At 38.9% G+C, this 19,533-nt stretch overlaps 1 protein-coding gene and 1 long non-coding RNA gene across 3 annotated transcripts in view; both read left to right on the top strand.

Moving 5' to 3' along the window:
* The window catches only part of sulf2a (sulfatase 2a), a 78,806-nt gene extending 70,914 nt beyond the window's left edge, over positions 1-7,892 (top strand). Inside the window, exons 17-22 of one of the 2 annotated variants that reach the window (XM_026935494.3) lie at positions 4,411-4,553; positions 4,660-4,768; positions 4,867-4,900; positions 5,066-5,119; positions 5,489-5,567; positions 7,682-7,892. In XM_026935494.3, coding sequence (XP_026791295.1) covers positions 4,411-4,553; positions 4,660-4,768; positions 4,867-4,900; positions 5,066-5,119; positions 5,489-5,519 — 371 coding nt within the window. In that variant the 3' untranslated portion in view covers positions 5,520-5,567; positions 7,682-7,892. Of the gene's footprint in view, positions 1-4,410; positions 4,554-4,659; positions 4,769-4,866; positions 4,901-5,065; positions 5,120-5,488; positions 6,341-7,681 lie in introns of those variants that run through there. The other variant, XM_026935493.3, reaches the window with a different exon arrangement.
* An 8,356-nt stretch (positions 7,893-16,248) lies between these two features.
* On the top strand, positions 16,249-18,937 carry LOC128317084 (uncharacterized). The gene is made up of 4 exons (XR_008300566.1): positions 16,249-16,296; positions 16,657-16,813; positions 17,438-17,523; positions 18,522-18,937. It is a non-coding gene; the product is annotated as an uncharacterized LOC128317084 (long non-coding RNA).
* The last annotated feature ends 596 nt before the right edge of the window (positions 18,938-19,533 follow it).

Raw genomic sequence — 19,533 nt, 5'->3', positions numbered from 1 at the left:
CACCGACTGTTTTTGTTTTTTCTTCAAAGCTCTCACAATGGCTATGTTTACATGCACATCAAATTCCATTTAAGGTCTATATTCAGGTTGCAGCCATATTCTGAATACAATGTTTATATGCGTACAGCCATCAGGATATTCCTGTATACATGGTTGTTGTAAGTATGACTGAGTTGCCATTCCTAAATACCTAGCCTATGGCTAAGAATCTGTTAGCACCCACAATTCCTTGCAGACTGAGAATGCACATATATCTCCTTTCAGTGGATTTTCTGAATAAGATGTGCATGTAAATGCTAATGTTTCTGTCATCAACTGCTGTTAGTTTCATGGGCTGATCTGTTCATGGTCTGGTTATTAGTACACCAATGGTTTCTTTCAAGACACTCCAAATTTGTTATTGATTTTCCCTCTTTTCTCAGCTTCAGAATGTGTTATGGGGCTAGGCGATAAGCTGTTCAATAAATGTCGCGGAGGCCCTGCTTGCCCGAGAGGACAATATATATGGTTTGAGAGGAGCCAAGTGCGGAGACGGATCAAAAGACTCCGCCTAAAATGCAGCTGCCTAATGCGGGATACGAACCGGAGAGGTTGTGAACCGCAAGCAGTGATGTTACCCACTGAGCTGATTTTATTGAATGGAATTTACGAGTGTTGCAGTGCTTGTGATACTCGATCGGGAAGCTCAAATCTAACGGCTGAACTCAAAGCGCCGCAGCGCGGCGGAAAAACAACTTAAAACTGGCCCTCCTTCTGGCCGAACTTAAAGGCACCAAATGAGACAAAATCTCTAACTTAAGATGGCAGAATCTCTATCTGGGAGTGAGGACTCAGTCTGTCCTCCTCTTTAGTTTTGTGCCACTTCCTCTTTAATCCTGAGCTCCCTTTTCTTTCTTTCCCTCAATAAATTTCTCTCTCTTTCCTTTTCTTTCTAAACATAAATATTTTTAATTTTATTTCTTTTCTTCACTTTTTTTTTTTTTTACATGTCAAACTCACCAATCAGAGTAGCGTAGCGCTGCTCTGTTACCTGGCACAGATCAATGTCCGCACGCAGAGTGAGACAATCAGAGGGCTTATATAGAGGCGCGGCCAGGTGCTGCACGTTTACGCTGATTACCTTGTTGAGATCGCCGCGCTATAAAAGCCCGTGAAGGTGGCCGCGGATCTGCCTGAGAAGGCACCTGCCGCGTTACAGAATGGCTTGTTTTTCCCCCATAGACAACTATCTGGTCTTAATGTTGGCCTTCATTCTTTTTAACAACAAATGCAGTCTTCACAGGCAAAACCCAGGGCTCAAACTGAGAGTAGAGCTATTAATTGTTTAAACAATCAATCTAACAGGGCACAGCTGGGCAACACGAAACACCTGTTAGTCACATGTTCCAATAACAATCACTTGAGGCAAAATGGGTTGCCATGTTCTAAGTTGTTTAACATGGCTAGATGTAAAATCAGGAAATAAAAGCTGAAATACTGATCTATCGTCTCATATTCATCTTTTGTTCCCAAACCCAAACGTTTTAGTGTATAGAAAAACAAAAGAATTGGCCTTGAGGTTCCAATACTTTTGGAGGGTACTGTATACACGTGTGTCCCACACACACTGCTTGTTTTTCTGCAGTATTTCTGCTTTACTTCATTTTACAGGAAGTGTCTGTGCATATGTCCTGTATGCAGCTAGGCAGATAGGTGAGAAGACGTGCCGGTCCCAAGCTCAGATAAATGGGGATGGTTGCATCAGGAAGGGCATCTGGCATAAAACCTGTGCTAAATCAATATGCGGACAATGGAAGGTGATCCGCTGTGGTGACACTTAACGGGAGCAGCCGAAAGAACAACAAAAACAACTATGTAGTCTGATCACCACATGACTTTTTTGTAAGGTCTCACTTAGAACACTACCCCTGGGGTTGGAAGGGGTAAAATAGAATGTCCTACCCTCCACCTTTTTTAAGAATAGAGGGTGTAGACAAACATCCCTGCTACCTCTGAGGGACAGAGAAATAGGAGTATGGCCACGATGGGCCTCTACCAAGGAGCAGGCTATCTGGCTACACTGTAGTGTTATTTCTCTTCTGAGTCTCATTTCCATGAGGGTTTTCCTCAGAACATTGCTCTTAATGGTGGGGGAATTGCAATCCCACTATTCACAGAACGTAAGCTAAGGAAAAGGAAAGTAAGCTAAGCTGTACAGGCACATTCCCTCCTAGATAGATGAAAACACAATATTAAAACTTATAAGGGAGGCTGCCAAGAGACCCACAGCAACATTAAAAGAGGTGCAAGAATATCTTGCAAGCATGAGTCATTCATTGCATGTGACAACAATCTCTCATATTCAAGTCTACTAGAAGCTGTAAATGTAAATGTGAAGCATCATGCTATGGCACTGCTATTCTTCAGCTGGGCCTAGGGCTCTAGAAGAAATCATGGATAGCTCCAAGTACCACTTTATTTCAGCCAAAACCTGCAGGCCTCTGTTAGACAGCTGAAGATGAGGAAAAATCTCACCTTCCAGTGCAATAATGACCGAAAAGCACAAATCCAAGTCAACAAAGGAATGGCATCAGAAGAAGAAGATCATAGTTTTGGAATGGCCCAGTCAGAGCCCAGATTTAAATCCTATCTAAAACCTGTGGAATGACTTGAAGAGGGCTATGCACAGGAGATCATCTCTCAGTTTGATAGATCTGGAGCATTTTTGCAAGGAAGAGTGGAATAAAATAGCCAACTCAAGATGTGCCAAGTTGTTTGACTCTTACTCCAAAAAGACTGAGTGCTGTATTACAAGCAAAATGTGCTCTAACAAAGTGTTAATTAAGGTGTGGTACATTCTACAGAAAGTGAGCATGTTTGAGTATGCTGTAAACAAATCAATAAAACAAATTTTTTTTTTTAAAAAAAAAAGAAGATTGTTCAGTATGATAGAAACTAAAACCCCACTGTAAGGCGAACGTTAATTCTGTCTTCACTGGAGGAGTAACTCTCACCAAGTTTACATTGTGAGAGCCACTTTTATTGTATTTCAGAAGTGATTCCATCATAGAAAAACACATACGCTAGGGATTGTTTGACCTTGATCTCAACAGCTGCAAGTGAGTAATTTGCATTAATAATGCTCAAAACTATTTAAAAATATTCTGTCCAGTAAAGATCGCTTCAAATAATATATGCATCATTCAAGAACAGAAATATGTAATCTGCACGTTTTTTGTGGTGAAATAAATGTTGTAATGAGGAGAAAAAATGGCACAGCCATGAACTGCGAGTGTGTATGTGAATTGAAGTACTGTTGTGTACAATACACACAAGGAATCCTGAAATTTTCTTTGTGATCATGATCAATAGCCCGAATTTTTCTATGTGAGCGTTTTGAAAGGACAGAATTTAAACCCCTTTATTGACCATGATTGGGCCAGGTCTTAAAAAACCTGCAATTTTAGCAGGGGTGTGTAGACTTTTTTAATCCACTGTAAGTTATCCAGGTGTTGAAACATCACCCCTAGTGGTTAGAAAGGGTGAAAGATCTTGTTGCTTACATAACCTACCATTTTTCTCCAAAGCAGCTGATAGCCAATAAAATGAGATTAAAAACAAAGTAAGGGACAAGATCATTTGATGCCTGTAATCTTAATGATTTCTACATTGACCTTCTATAAAACATCATTATGTATGGGGGTCATGGCCTAATGGATAGAGAGTCGGGCTTTCAACCCGAAGGTGAACCCGAAGGTTGTGGGTTCGAGTCTCAGGTCTGGCAGGGATTGTAGGTGGGGGGAGTAAATGACCAGCTCTCTTCCACTCTCAATACCACGACTGAGGTGAAACCCCTGAGCAAGGCACCGAACCCCCAACTGCTCCCAAAAAAGGCTGCCCACTGCTCTGCGTGTGCGCGCACTTGTATGGGTTAAATGCAGAGCACAAATTCCGAGTATAGGTCACCATACTTGGCCACAAGTCACTTCCCTTCACTTATAGTGTAATTACTGCACAAAACATGTTATGTGGCATGTATATACTGTAGGTTATGTTAACCACCCACAAATAAGCATTTGGAATTGCCATAAAATATTTCAGGGGGGTTCAAACCCCAAATCCCCCTAGGCCGCTGTTCAGCTATACCTCTGCACATGGCCCATCGATCCAGAAATGAAATCATGAAGTCGTACCAGAAAATGCCTGAATTACCCCAGATCTCCATGTAATCCTAATCTTGTCAAAATAATGATTTAGACTAAGACAAGGATTTTTCCAAAAAATCCAATCCTCAACTCTAACTGAAGCACCTGATAAGTCATAAGCTAGGCATTAATCCCTTTATAAACTGAACCATCTTGTATAAATTAATAAGATACTTGACTTTAATGGGTATTTTGTCATTGTTATGCTTTTTTGGCATGTTCCAAGTGGGACCATTCTGTGCGTGTACCAGTGCCAACAATAACACTTACTGGTGTTTGAGGACCATCAATGAGACTCACAACTTTCTGTTTTGTGAGTTTGCCACAGGATTCCTTGAATATTTTGACCTCAACACGGATCCTTATCAGGTAAACACAACATGAGAAGTGGCATTTGAACCATATACTCATTAAGACCATAGACAAAGAACAGAATGATCATTTATGCTTCTGTGTTTGTGCTCTCTCTATAAAGCTGATTAATGCAGTTAGTACACTGGATCGCGATTCTCTCAACCACATGCACCTACAGCTAATGAAACTGCATAGCTGCAAAGGTCACAAGCAGTGCAACCCTGAAACAGGTTAGATACACAGACACTAGGGTCCTACACAAGTCCTGCACATGATGAGTTTGAGGAAACTCTTTTTCCATATATCTTAAATGTCTTATTTTCTGTAGGGGCCAAAAAACGAAACTTCCCTATTAATTACAGGTATGTTTTCATCCACAATTCTTCATTACATTATGCAAGTAATAATTGCTTGTGTTTTTATAAGTGTTGTTATCAGTGTATGGTTACTTGCCTGTGTGTGTGTGTGTGTGTGTGTGTGTGCGTGTGCCTGCGTGTCTGCCTGCATGTGTGTTCTGCATGGTATAGGCCCCATTATCGTCAAAAGAGGCCAAAAATGAAGAAACCCTCTTCCAAATCAATGTGAGTTTTTCATACGCCAGTTGTTCCCAATAAGTGAGCCGGCTACCTATTTCTCTTCTGAAGAGTTGCTGTTCTCCATCATATGGCCTCCCTGCATGGTGTTTCTCTCTGTGTGACCACCTGAGATTTGGCATTTAATGACATCCTTTATGTACGCTTATGACATACTTTGTTAATGATGCTTAATGAATCTTTCATTTCTTTCATTAATTCTGTGCAAATGCATAAGGTAGTTCAGAGTGTCCCATTACCAAAATGAATCTCTGTCCTTTTTTTCATTAGATATGCAGTTTAACTGAGTGTCTTACAGTGGCCTTATTTTAGAGTATAGTGTAAAAAAGTAATTTAGATTTTTTTCTGTACATCCAGGGAACAGATCTGGAAAGGATGGTTGGGGTAAATACATCATGCCTACAGACCATGAAGTGAAGTATGATGAATGTGAAACGTGAGAATCCAGTACAGATAGTATTTTATTTATTTTTTGTTTTTGAAACCTCAAAAGTATTTGTCTCAGTCCATATAGTAAGTCAATGTGCCTATGTCCCTAATGGAATTTTAATTAACTAAAATCAACAATGAGGTAAATCAACAAATGTTTGCTGTAAATTGTAACATTTATGGACTTTGATTGAAATATGCCCTGAATTAGGTCACATGTAGTCATGTGCCATATTTAGCATGGCCCAGTTGTTTAATATGATGAATACTATTTTTGTCAAATATGTCATGTCATAGCACTATTACTCTGCATCTCCTCAAGAATGAATACTGTACTTACAATCCATGGAACTCTTAAGCTCACATCACAGTGATGTTATCCCATATTACCTGCCATATGATTTATGATTCTGTTTATTGTTTTGTGAAACACAGTGCTGTTGTATAATAAGTCAGACTGAATGATTGCTTATTAACACATCCTTGGATGAGTTTGTTTAAAATTGTTTAAAAATATATAGAAACATATAGTCTCTAACAAAGGTTTAAGTCCATTTGAATAGCACAAAATTTTAACTAAACTGTTCAATGGTATTAGTATGAAAAAGACTAATGGTATGGTTCTATTCAGTGAGCATAAATTGTTTGCTGCCATTTTATATTAACCTTTTACATTTGAGTATGAGTATTTGGTAGTTTGTGAATAAAATGTGCAAGCTACTCCTTTTTTTTTACTTTGTAAAATGCAGGAAACAAGTGATTAAATTGACCAGCAGATGATGCCATGGGCATGTTACTTTAATTAATGGTTTCTCATGTCACAAGGCTTTTCAGACCTTCAGATTTATTCCTGTTATTACTGTGTTGCTACTTGCATATTACTTTATGTGTGTATTTTATGTACAGCATATGCAGTATAACCAGTGTTGCATAAGTTAATTTAAAAAAGTAATTAATTACAACGTTGATTAAATAATTAGTATTTAAATTACTGACTAATTACTCTGTCTGAAAAGCAACTGCATTACTCATTCCTAATTACTTCTTAAAAACCTTCACCACATGGACAAAAGGAGTCAAACATGGGATAGTTTAGCCTATTAAGCATAGCTTTATTAAGCCATTTTAATACAAAAATGTAAACAAATAACATAAACTGGCTTAATAATAAGAGCTACTATAAACAAAAGCAACTCCTGACTCAGTTAGCCATAATAAAATTGTAGTTACAGTATTTCAACACAACTGCTTGAGAGCATGTGTAATCACTTGACAAAAGTAAGCCTCTTTATTTAAAAAAGAGAATTACTCCCCATCTCTTCCACTATGTACCTTGCAATTTTTTTAAGCTCACCTTCAGACACTGGTGCCTCAGGTGCTTCAGCAAGTTACTTGTGCTTCGGAGAGAGGCCAATGAGAGGACAAAACTTACATTTTACTGTAACGTTCTTGTCTACATGTATCAAAAAATGGCAAAACAGCAACTCGTTTCTGCTGATATCTTTGGGAGCGACTTCACAGCCACCTGGCGCGAACTTGTATGCACATGCGCTAGCGTACAGCTAATGAATGTAAAGAGCCAAGTTAAATTAGAAAACAAATTTTATCTTTAGATGATAAATTTAGATTTTAAATTCAATATTGTTTTATACAGAATTGTTGAAAGTCTATACAGTATGTAATGCAAGTACATCATACGTAACTGTAATTAAATTTCTTTAATCACATTAATCTTTAACAAAAGTTAGTTGATTTGTTTTATTTGGAAAAAACTAGCAAATCAAAGGGAACTTCACCATAAATTACCAAGTCAGGGAGATACTCAGTACAATGATATTTCACTGAGAGCACATTAGCCTTGAAAAAACACACAATTGAGAAAATACATTAACAACTTGAAGCAAGAGTAGCAGCATCTGCCAGTATTTAGCAACTTAAGGCACTTATTACCAAATATTAATGGCTCATTGCAAAGCAGACACCAGTGCTGAATTGCATTTATACCCAAATCATTGCCCTCAAAATCAAGTTTTATAGTCTGAAGGCAGTTTCTCCTTTCTGTGTCATGTCCTGCATATTTCCCTGTTTCTCCCTGTTTTTCCCCCTTCCTTGTGTTTCCAGTGTTTTCTCTCATGCCATCGACCCGAGTACAAGCCCCAGCCTCGCCAACACTCAAGCCCGCTCACACTCTGCCTTGCTTTCCCTCCCCCCATGGTGCATTGATGGAGCAACCAGCCCCCACGCTGCAGGCCAGAGTTTGAACCACGACCTCGACTGCAGACCTACCACACACACCCTCACTTCCTCAAGCCCTTAAATAAAACCCGCTTAACCCTGAACTCCTGTGTCTGTGTTCTGCTTCTAGGTCCCCTCTTTCCTGTGTAGCCATAATTAAATGACTATAATCTTCCAATTCTTTTGCTGTCATAAAACTGGCCTGTATATAAAGCAGCAAATGTTTTAATTCAAATTGTGCCACTCCATCTAAAATGTCAGGAATTACATCAACAAAAAGATTTCTGATATATTGAAGTACTGCAAGGTGTTCAGTATGTATGCACGTTTCATGCCATATACATGAGGTAGTGTTAAGTTTTACTTTGTTTTAAGTATACGCCACTTGTTCTCAATGTTACATTTGGATCATCTTCAGTCTGAAAATCTCCCTTTTCAGTATAGCAAAACCTACAGCAATTCCAAGCACTAAAGGATTTAACAAGTCCAAACCATGTAACTCAAGATTATGACCTTCTATACCCACTAGGCACTTGGTCTCAATTACTTTTAAGTCAGGCACAAGAGGTTCTGTTATTGCATAAAATCTGTATGTTTTAATGTCCTGTGTGTGGAAACGTGCACATAAATGTATGCTTACTAAAGATGAAAGACTTCTTAAAGTAAAATATATTGCACCCATTTTATGAATACCTATCCTTGTTCTCTGTGGTAAAGTGAACTGAAGTGACTTGTGGCCAAGTATGGTGACCCATATTCGGAATTTGTGCTCTGCATTTAACCCACCCGAGTGCACACACACAGTAGTGAACACACACACAGAGCAGTGGGCAGCCTTTTTAGCTGCGGTGCCCGGGGAGCAGTTGGGGGTTCGGTGCCTTGCTCAAGGGTCTCACCTCAGGCGTGGTATTGAGGGTGGGAGAGAGCGCTGGTCATTCACTCCCCCCCCCAATCCCTGCTGGACCCGAGACTCGAACCCACAACCTTCAGGTTCACCTTCGGGTTGCAAGTCCGACTCTCTATCCATTAGGCCATTATCCATTACGACTGCCCCTGGAGATGCTGCCTTGTATATAATCTAATTTCAATATGAGATTAAATACCATGTTTGTAAATTATATCTGACTTTAACCTTTTTAATTTTTTTTTTTTTCAAGCAGTGAATCAAGTGGCATCTGCAGACAGAGAGGAAGTGCAGGAACTGGCAGGTAGCGTGTGATGATTCTCACCTATGCCTTACTACCAGTAGGCACGTAAGCGGCACACACACACACGTGCAGGGAGTGAACTTGAACTTGAATGGGGTGAAAGCCACAAGCTAGTGATGATTCCTTGTCAATTGTTGTTGTTTTGTTTTTTTTGTTTTGTTTTTTTAAAAAGTTTTTAAAAGTGTGCTGAAAAGTGCAGTGAAAAATAAATGTGTGTCCGGAGCTCTGCTGAAATACCGCCTGCCTCCCGAGTCTTCCTCCGCACACATACACACTGGGTTCTACATTATTCTTTCAACAAATACTTGAACCAAAATATGTGAACCCTAAACAAATACTTGAACCCTAAATCCCAGTCAATCAATCAACCCAACAGTCCAAAACAAATCAATCCAGTAGTGAAAACATCAGTAATGAAAAGACTTCATCTTGAAACAAATTCAATCAGGAATAGATTTTGTCTTTAACTTCAATTGGGTAACCAATTTTGTGGTCTTCTGTTGTTTTTGTACAGCTTTTTTCAACCTATTTTTGTACAGCTTTTCCATTTATTGGTGATTGCTAAGATAAAAAAGGTCGAGCACCCTCCAGGTTTGCCTTGCAGAGTATGAACCCTCTTTCCACATTTTCTACATTTACTCTCAAAGGTAGTGTTACATCTTGGGATGTAAGATGATTCACGGTTCGGTGTGTGTGTGTATGTTACCGGTTCGGTTACTTTTATTTCTTTCAAGTGCAATGTGCCCGCGTGGTGTGTGGTTTCCCGTATGCATAGTGACACATGCTAAGGCTCTTAAAGGTGATGATCAGGTGGGTCAGGTGCTTTGGAATGGTTTCAACAAGACATTAAAATTCATGCTGCACACATACTGTCTTGACACTGGTCTGGTCAAGTTGAAGGAAGGTATTCCTTGCCTTTTGTTTGCTATCCATGAAACTGTTCAGGAATCAGTTGGGTTTAGTCCTGCTGAATTGTGCACACGTTAGAGAACCACTCAAGATGTTCCGGGAGCAGTCGAGTTCTGTAGAACCTCCAGTAAAATCTAACGTATTAGATTATGTCTTTTCATCATTATTTACACAATGCATGTAAATAGCTACTGCTTCATTGAAATCCACTCAGACTCAGATGAAATCTCGTTTTGATAAAACAACATGTCAGTGAAACTTTCAACCAGGTGAGAAGGTTTTAGTATTACTCCCTATACTGGGTTCTGTGGTACAATATAGATTTTCTGACCCTTATGAAATTGAATCTCAGCTTGTGTGAAACAGGCTATGTGGTTAAAACCTCTGATCATAAATGAAAAACTCATTTGTGCCATGTTAACAGGTTGAAGCCATATGTTGCTTATCTCTCGCTGTTCCCAGGATCAGTCCATGGAGCTCACTCTGTATTTTGGTGCCAAAGCCCGATAATTCAGTTTGTTTTTGCACTGACTACAGGAGAGTGAACATTATTACAAGGCCTGACTCATTTCAACTCCCAAGGATGGAGGATTGTATTTGATAGGGTTGGTTCTGCTAGATTTCTAACTAAGCTCAAATTGCTGAAGGGATACTGGCAAGTTCCCATAACGATGTGTGCTTCATAAATTTCTGCATTTGTAACACCAGACAACTTTCTACAGTACAAAGTTCTTCCATTTGGCATGCATAACGCTCCAGCCACATTTCAACGATTAATGAATTGTGTGTTAGTTGGGGTTAAAAATTGCGCTTATTTGGATGATGTGGTTGTTTATTCTGCTATGTGGGCAGAACATTTGTAGTCCCTTTCAGAAATTTTTAACTGTTTATAGGCTGCTTCTCTCACCTTGAAGCTAGCCAAGTGTGAATTCGGTAAAGAATTCACTGAATGTATGTATGAATTAGTCTTTTTGGACTTTTTTTGTGTTATGTTTTAAAGTTTGTCAAATAAAACAAACAAACAAACAAACAAAGCTGTGGTCACTTACTTGGCTAAGGAGGTAAGACATAGGCAGGTACATTGTGTTGAGGCTAAAGTCTCTGCCCTTGTTAACTTCCATATACCTGAAACCAGGTGCAAACTGAGGAGGTTTTTGGGCACAGCTGGGTATTATCAAGCTGTGAAGTGGTCTCTGTCTTGGGGAAATGAGGAGGCAGGAGACAGGCTCAGACACACACAATCCCTCAGGGTCTCGTTGAGCGACTGCTCCAAGGGAAAATCCCAGAGGAGAATCTCCGCCAAGAGGGGAGGGGCAGAGCCCACCCTGCTCTCAGTGTCCCCCTGACATGGATCTGCCATCGCCGGGCCAAGCACCACCTCCCCAGGGAATGCTAAGCACATCCCACCCTGTTTCCCCCAACTGCAGGATCCAACCACAAACATTTCTTTCGCTAATGTTTTAAACCCCGGTCAATTGGTTCCCAGGATCAGTGTATGGGTGAGGCGAAGACTAACTGCCGCTTTTTTTCTCCCCCTGAAATTTAAGTATGACAGGCACTAGCGGATATTTGTGAACATCCCTGTGTACATACCTCACTTTCACCAATGGTGCATTTTCCCAATGTGTCCCCTTGAACAAAGCACTGGTGAATTGAGGTCTGTTTACAGCCAGAGTCCACCAGTGCATGGTGTGCACACCCTTGGACACTCACTGGTATGAGGTATGTCTCTGTTTCAGGGATCAGGGATTAGTGCCCCCACCTCCATCACATGGCACCAGGTCTGGAAGTGCCTGGGCTTCCCACATTGCCAGCAGACAGGCCCAGACTTGACTACCTGTGGGAAAGAGGACAACACAGCGGGAGAAGGAGGGGGAACATGGATGCGGGGAGCAGGTATTGGGGCAGTGGGCCCCCAAAACCAGTGCTGGACCTCGCCCCACCTCCATGTAAGCTTTTTGTAAAAATTTCTCTAGTGTTGTGTCCCCTCTTACAGATCACTTTTACAGTTGTAATTTTGTAGTTTGAAGAATGGCAGGCTGCTTTTGATTCTGCCAGAACCCTTCTTTGCAGTGTATCTGTTCTTGAGGCCCCTTACTTTGATCAGCATTTACATTGGAGGTGGACACCAGCATCCCATTTGTTATTTCTCAAAAAATCTAATAAACATCAGTTAAACTGTAGTACAATTGAAAAAGAGACGCTGGCACTCTTGCTAGCTTTACAACAATTTTGAAGTGTACCTCAGCTCACGTTCTTTCCTGATTGGTGTTTATAAGGATCATAATCGTATGTGTAATTCAAACCAACGGTTGATGAGGTGGTCATTGTTGGTGCAGTTGTGATGTAATAACATATACAAGGAGACTACTATATCTAAACAAAAACAACACATTTACAATTTAAAACAATATTTTTATTTTTAAAAAAAAGATACACAGTTTTGTTATAGTTTTATTCTAAATATTTCAGTGAGACAGCCAATTTAAAACTATTAACAGTTGTTGAATTGCTGCTAAATAATAATAATAATAACAATAATAATAATAATAACAGTAGTAGTAGTAGTAGTAGTAGTAGTAAATAAAATAAATTACCAAGATAAACAAAAACTAAAAAAATATTATTGAATAACACATCTCCAAAAACAGTACTTGGACACTTGTCCAAGTGTCCAAGTACTTTTTTAGCACAGTGACTGAACAGTGTGGGCATTTAATCACTCTTTGGCTTTTTGAAGATGTAAATGAGGACTGTGAACCTGTTGTTGTAGAGGGCAGAGGAGCCAGTGCAGGTGTGGCTGTAGAGGACTGTGAAACTAGTGCAGTTGAAGGTTGGGGGGGATACATTTTTGGTAAGCATATCTGAAAGTAAGTTTCCATTATATATCTCCTAAGAACAGTTTTGCTGCAATTAGGACAATGGTAATGGGCCTCAGTTCTGCAGGGCAAATGGCAACGACATAATCTTTTATCTGTAGAAAAAGCACAGTACACAAATCAGGAAAAACAATACTAGTCCATTAATGTAAAAGCCTGATAGTTATTTTAAGTTTGAATAGCAGAATTCAATATACATTAATTCTTAATACCTTTTAATGCTTTTAAAAAGAAAAATGTAAATTAATTTGCTTGTGCTGGTATTAGTCATCAACAATAATAACAGGATAGGGGAATAACAAACTTACCTTTGAAAACAATTGCCATTTTAAAATGGCTATCTCAGTGTTCCTTAATTCTTTTGAGTATGGTTGGCTTCAGAGCAGGGCATAAGGCACAATGGTACATCCCGCAACATGATGTGCACTGTAGAACCTCTGAGTTATCACTAAGTAATATTATTGATTGGTGCATCTGTAAGAATGGAAAAAGGTTACATTCAAATCCCTCTGCAAAATAAAAGGATGTGTACACTATATTGTAGCTTTTCATGTTTGTTGTTTGATTGATTCTTAATGTCTGTCCTGCAAACAAGCAGCACAATGTTAAGTTTATTTCATTGTGATTTAGATTCGACATTAGAGTGAGCATGAAATTTGGTATAGGTCATCTCTGTACTAATCTGTAAGTGGATTTTTTTTTATAATGACCTAATTATTTAACCCTTAAACAGTCACACAATGAAATACTTGTGCAAAAAATATTATGTTAATTCCTACTAAGTGGATCACATTCAACAGAATTTCATTGATTTTTTTCACCCTTTTGATTAGGAGGTATGGACTTCTACCGGCCAGCTGAGTTGCCTGTTTAACAGTAGAAGTGCCTACTGAGCACAATGGACCAGTAGTAGGGTTTTACTTTTACAGCTATAAATTTAATGAATTTTTCATTGTAAACTTTACCAAGTGCTTAGATAAGGAATTAAAATAAAATATTTTTAGGTATTTAGTCTCTAGACAGGACAAGACAATGACTATCACCTTCTATAACACCAGTTACTTCTATAAAAACCAATCACACAAATATAACAAAATAAAATATAATACATATTCTACACACATGGTTAGAAACTTTATTCTACACATTTTAGTAAAAAAAAAAAAAACAATGCTCACAGAAGTTTAACCCATAGCTGCTCAGTTTGTTAACTTTTTTTTGTTTGTTAAATATGGGAAATAAACCCTGACAACTGTGGTTCATGAGTGCGGGTTTCTCATTTTTTGATATAATCATTGTAACAATCATTGTAATCCCTTGAGATAAAGGGAAAAGTTGAAGACAAGTATATGAACACTATATATTGGAATTACATCGATAAATGTGTGTAACCGTGTGGTTCAGCCAGCTGTTAAAGATGAGCATTTTAAGGTTGTACAGAAGAAAGAATGTCATTTGAATGCTGTAAGCTGAACTTAAAGCCTGTGTCTGAACATTTTAGGCTAATTTACCATTTCAGTCTGCTCTGCTAAGAGCAGAAATCTTAGTCCAGGGAGAGCCTGTTAAACAACATCCAGAAGTCTATTATTATTATGAAAAGGCTTTTTTGGGGAATTAATTTAAGCAACATTGGGAACCAATATGCAATCGAACACAAACTGGGAGTGCTCATCAAGAGTGTGATTAGGATGAGTGCCATAGATCATCACATCACAGATAGGAGAAAAGTCCTTTGTGAGAAAATTGGAGAGAGTTAAATAATACTGTAATGACACATATGTTCATTATAGGGTTTTTTCAAGGGTTTACACAGAATACATATGCATTTTCAACTACCTTTATTATGATTGTGTTACTAATTCATTTATGAAGGTTTTTTCCCACCATTTTTCCACTCTCCAAATGACCCCATCCTTGTATATTTTCATGAGTTTACAGTGTTTCCCAAAGTCAGTCCTGCAGACACCATGGTCTGCAATTTTTCCCCTTACTCTAACACACCTGACTCAGAACATGAGTAGCTTGATGAGCTGGATCAGGTGTATTAGGGCAGTGGAACCCCAGACCTGAAGAAACACTTCCATATGACAGTTTATGTTACTAGCTAATTAATATAGATGTAATTTAGTGGTTATGAACCCTATTCTCAGAGTACCTTCTTTCCTGCATATTTAAATGTTTCCTGCCATAAGAGACCCACTAAAACTGAAGAAGGGTGTGTTAATTAGCTGATTAATTGAGCCAGGTGTGTTAGAGCAGGGATAACACAATAACGTGCAGGGCAGGGGTACTCCAAGCCCAGGATGGGACCCACTGGTCTAACTTGGCTGTTTAACTTGCAGTGCAGGAGCTTGAGCACTACTGAGAATTATTAATATTATTTTAAGTAGCCCATAGTCTGTATTTTAACTTATTATACCTATGTTTTAACTAGTGGGGAATAGCACATTGAAATTTATTATTTTATATTCAGTATGTTTTAAACCAAGAATTGTTCATTCTGACATCAGCAGCCACAATATTTTGGCTCTTCAAATGAAAATAAATGGAGCTCTTTCTCAAGAGGCATTTTTATTATTTATTATTATTTACAAGGAGGGAGGCAATGGATGAGGCCAACCGAAGTTTTTGTTTTGGAAGAAGTGCTGACCCAACTTGTCAGCATGCCTTTACTGGTGACTTGTATTCCTAACCTGTTAGGAGTCAGCCAGGTGATAGCCATCTGTCTGACCCTGACCTGGATAATGTTGTGATGTCTATCAAGAGAAGAATACCAACTGCAGGATACAGGATGGTGAAAGGTTGCATAAAACTTACTTCGTTCAGCATCCATTGTCCTTAGTCCATGTGGACACAAATCACAAGCTCATATGCCGTTTGGAAGAACCATTTGGATTGCTGGGGATGGTGCCACCTGGGGGCTGTGGAGATGGCTTGGGGATCTCATATGGGAAGCTGTAGTGTACTGTGATGGCTTGGGACTGTGATTGCTGGGGTGGCATTGGGGCTGCAGCTGCCACTAGCATCTTCGTACTCAGGACCCCATCAGTGGACAGTGGATAGATGAATTTACTAGTTGCACATTTGCACTATTTGTCCATATAGTACACAATAATAGAAGGGATTTATTTATAATTGCACTATCCGTTGCACACAGATGAGGATGGTTTTCCTTTTGAGTCTCAAGGTTTTTTCGTCATATTGTCTCAGGGAGTTTTTCCTTGCCACTGTCGCCTCTGGCTTGTCCATTATGGATAAATTCACATATTTCCAATATATATTTTTAATCCATTTATTTCTGTAAAGCTGCTTTGTGTCAATGTCCATTGTTAAAAGTGCTATACAAATAAAACTGAATTGAATTGAATTTAATAAGGTAATTGTCAGTTTATTATATGATTGCAGTATATTGTATTTCTACAAGCACAAACTGTACATATGATTTGCCTTGTTTTCAAGGTGCAAAATTGTCATATTTGGAGGGATAGATGGATTCTCAACAAAGGTGTGTTAATTTTTTGTTTTGTACAAAAAATTTAAGAGGTGTCTGGCTATTTCATTTATTGCGGTCTTGTGTTGTAAATATTTGAAATGAGTTCTTTCCTCTTTAGAATACATGAAATACAGAGTAAATGCATACTAAGATATCTTGTGTTTATATATACAGTAGATCATGTACACTCAAAAAAAATGAAATATGGCTGCTGTTGGTAAAGAAAGTAAACTAAGTTTAAATTATACAATGCCCTTATGTTTGTCCATTAAAATTAAAACAACCGTGTTGAAAAATTTAGAAAAAGTAATATTTCAAATTTACACAGCTCGCTTAAGTTAAATGAATGAAATAGTTGTGTTGCTTCTGCAGTACCACACATTGGTCAACAGATGGCGCTAAATTTGCACATGCGCAAATGTAAAGCAGGTTCAACGATCACGCTTCTGCCCTCTCGAGACTGCGCCATTCAAAAATCGCTGTGCGAACGGGGACACGCGATAAGTTTTATTATTATCTGGACACGCAGGTGAGGTATTTTCAATCTTTATGCATTAATATTGTGGCTGTCAGTAGATTAGAATAGTTAATCGCGTATAATCTCATGTTTTGGGTTTTTTTTTTTGGTATTTTATGGATGTTGCAGTATTCCTCAGGTGGTTTTCACATTATTGTTAGTTACATTGTTTTTTTTTTTTGCTCTTATGTGATATTTAATATTTGTTGAACTTTTATTAATAATTAATTCCCCCATACAAAGACGATAAATGACTTTAGATTTATTAAATTGCTAGTTAAAAAGAGATTATCCATTTACTAATAAACGGGATTGTTGTGCGCATATAAAGCAGTTTTATTAAGTTTTAGTAACTATCAGTTTTAATAACGGCATTAAATAATGGCGTTGAGCATTTTTTAAATTTAATATCAAATGTTAACTCTCTAACTTTGGCAGCCCCAAGTAACATATGGCAATAAACATATTTGAAACTTGAATAAAATGGCGTCGTGCTCAGTAATTGGTTACCAGTTAGCTTGTTGGTTAGGGCAGTCATAATAATTTTACTGAATTTTAGTAGTTGGCAGTCTGAGTTTTTTTTTTATTATTATTCTTTGGTGTAGCTGAATCGTATCTTCTTTTTTTTTCTAACAGAGTTTTGGAGTCCTGCCATACATGTGGCTGTGCAGAGATTGTGGATCTTCACACACATCTAGGTCAAAGCTTTTAAAACACCTCAGGTTGGTACATGGACACTATCGCCAAAGTCACGCATTTCCATATGCATATTCTTACTGTCCATGCATTTTTAAAACTTGGAATGTGCTGCGGTCCCACTGATGCCAATCACATGTTAGTGAGCGGCAACTTCAACAGCAAAATTCTAGTGAAGGGACAATGATAAATTGTCATGTTTGTGCTGTTACTGACATTCCTTCAGTAAATGATTACTTTCTCCATATTCAATTCAATTCAATTTTGTTTGTATAGCGCTTTTAACAATGGACATTGTCACAAAGCAGCTTTACAGAAATAAATGGATTAAAAAATATATATTGTAAATATGTGAATTTATCCCTAATGAGCAAGCCAGAGGCAACAGTGGCAAGGAAAAACTCCCTGAGACAATATGAGGAAGAAACCTCCAGAGGAGCCAGGCTCAAAAGGGAACCCATCCTCATCTGAGTGCAATGGATAGTGCAATTATAAATAAATCCCTTCTACTACTGTGTACTATATGGACAAATAGTGCAATTGTGCAACCAGTAAATTCATCACAAGAAGTTTTCGCAAGAAGTCCGGTTGGTTAAAATCTATCCATCATCCAATGATGGAGTCCTGAGTATGAAGATGCTCCTACCAACTGCAGCCCCAAAGCCACTACAGCAATCGCAGTCCCAAGCCATTACAGTACAGCTCCCCATATATGATCCCCTAGCCATCTCCACACCCCCCAGGTGGCACCATCCCCAGCAAGCCAAATGGTTCTTCAGGCCGTCTATATGGGCCACCCCCAGCAGCAGCGAGCGAACTCAACCGATGAGAACTCCAACCAGAAGTAGGGCATCAGGATAGGTCAGGCAGGTCCGGGGAGCAGAAGGGGTCAGGATCACTGGCATCTCAGAAGCATGTGTAACTTGACAGAGAGTGAGGGAGAGAGAGAGATGGAGAGAGAGGGAGAGATTGTTAGGTAAGCTTTTGTTCTCTAATGGTTAAGGACAATGTACTTTGTGTGCAGAGTGCAAGCAGGGACTCCGGCAAGACTAGCTATGACAGCATAACTAAAAGGGAGAGCCAGAAGCTAACACAGACATGAGGGAACCCTGGGACATAAGGCAGCCAGCCACTCCACCGTTGACAAACCCGAGTGAACGCTCATATAAACTCCATGGAGCAAGTCATGGAACTTGCGCAGCCATGAGACAGTAAGTTGTATGTTTAAGGACTGCTCATTTAAAACAAATGTGTATGGCACATTTAAATTGCACAAGAGTGGAAAACATAGTCAGTGTTCGTTGACAGATTTTAAGGAGGGAATAGTGAAAACAGACAGCTCACAAGAGTTAAGAGGAATATCTGATGACACTCTTTCAAGTGAAGATACAGAAACACCTATGTTAGAGGAGGATTCCAATAGTATTGATACAGGAGAGGTTCCACAGAACTTGCCAAAGCTGTATTTGCTTCCTTGCTATTAAAGCTGGAGAATCACTACCATGTCCCATGCCCAGCTGTCGATGAGTTGTTGGAGGACTTGCATTATTTACTGAGTGATGCTTCTTTCCTTTTGTCTTACCGAAATATTGTAGACATCTTACAAAAGCACAAGAATGACAATGATGAGCTGCTAGTTAAAGATCTTGCTACATCTTCAAGTACAACAAACCCTTGACTCACTGCAATAAAGCATGTTGGTCCACTAGCCTCTGCATTTAAACGTTACAGTGAAATTTTTAAAGTTGTGATCCTGTAGTGTATGTTCTTGAGGCCAAGGGAAACAGAACTTTTCAATATGTTCCAATACTTGAGTCTTTACAGAATCTGCTTTGTCAAAATGACCTCAACAGTTAAGAAGAAATGGCCTTCAGTACAGGTCAATTCAGGATGGTCAGTATTTTAAAGCAAATGGTTTCTTCTCAGAAGAGTTGAGGATTTCTGTGTGCTTATGTTGATGACTTGGAAATTTGCAACCTTCTCGGGACAGCAAGAAAAAAACACAAGTTATGTGCAAGCTACTGGATTTTGAGTAA

Source organism: Pangasianodon hypophthalmus, chromosome 20 (assembly GCF_027358585.1).
Source record: "Pangasianodon hypophthalmus isolate fPanHyp1 chromosome 20, fPanHyp1.pri, whole genome shotgun sequence".
Lineage (NCBI taxonomy): Eukaryota > Metazoa > Chordata > Actinopteri > Siluriformes > Pangasiidae > Pangasianodon > Pangasianodon hypophthalmus.
This window is presented reverse-complemented; position numbering and strand designations above follow the sequence as displayed.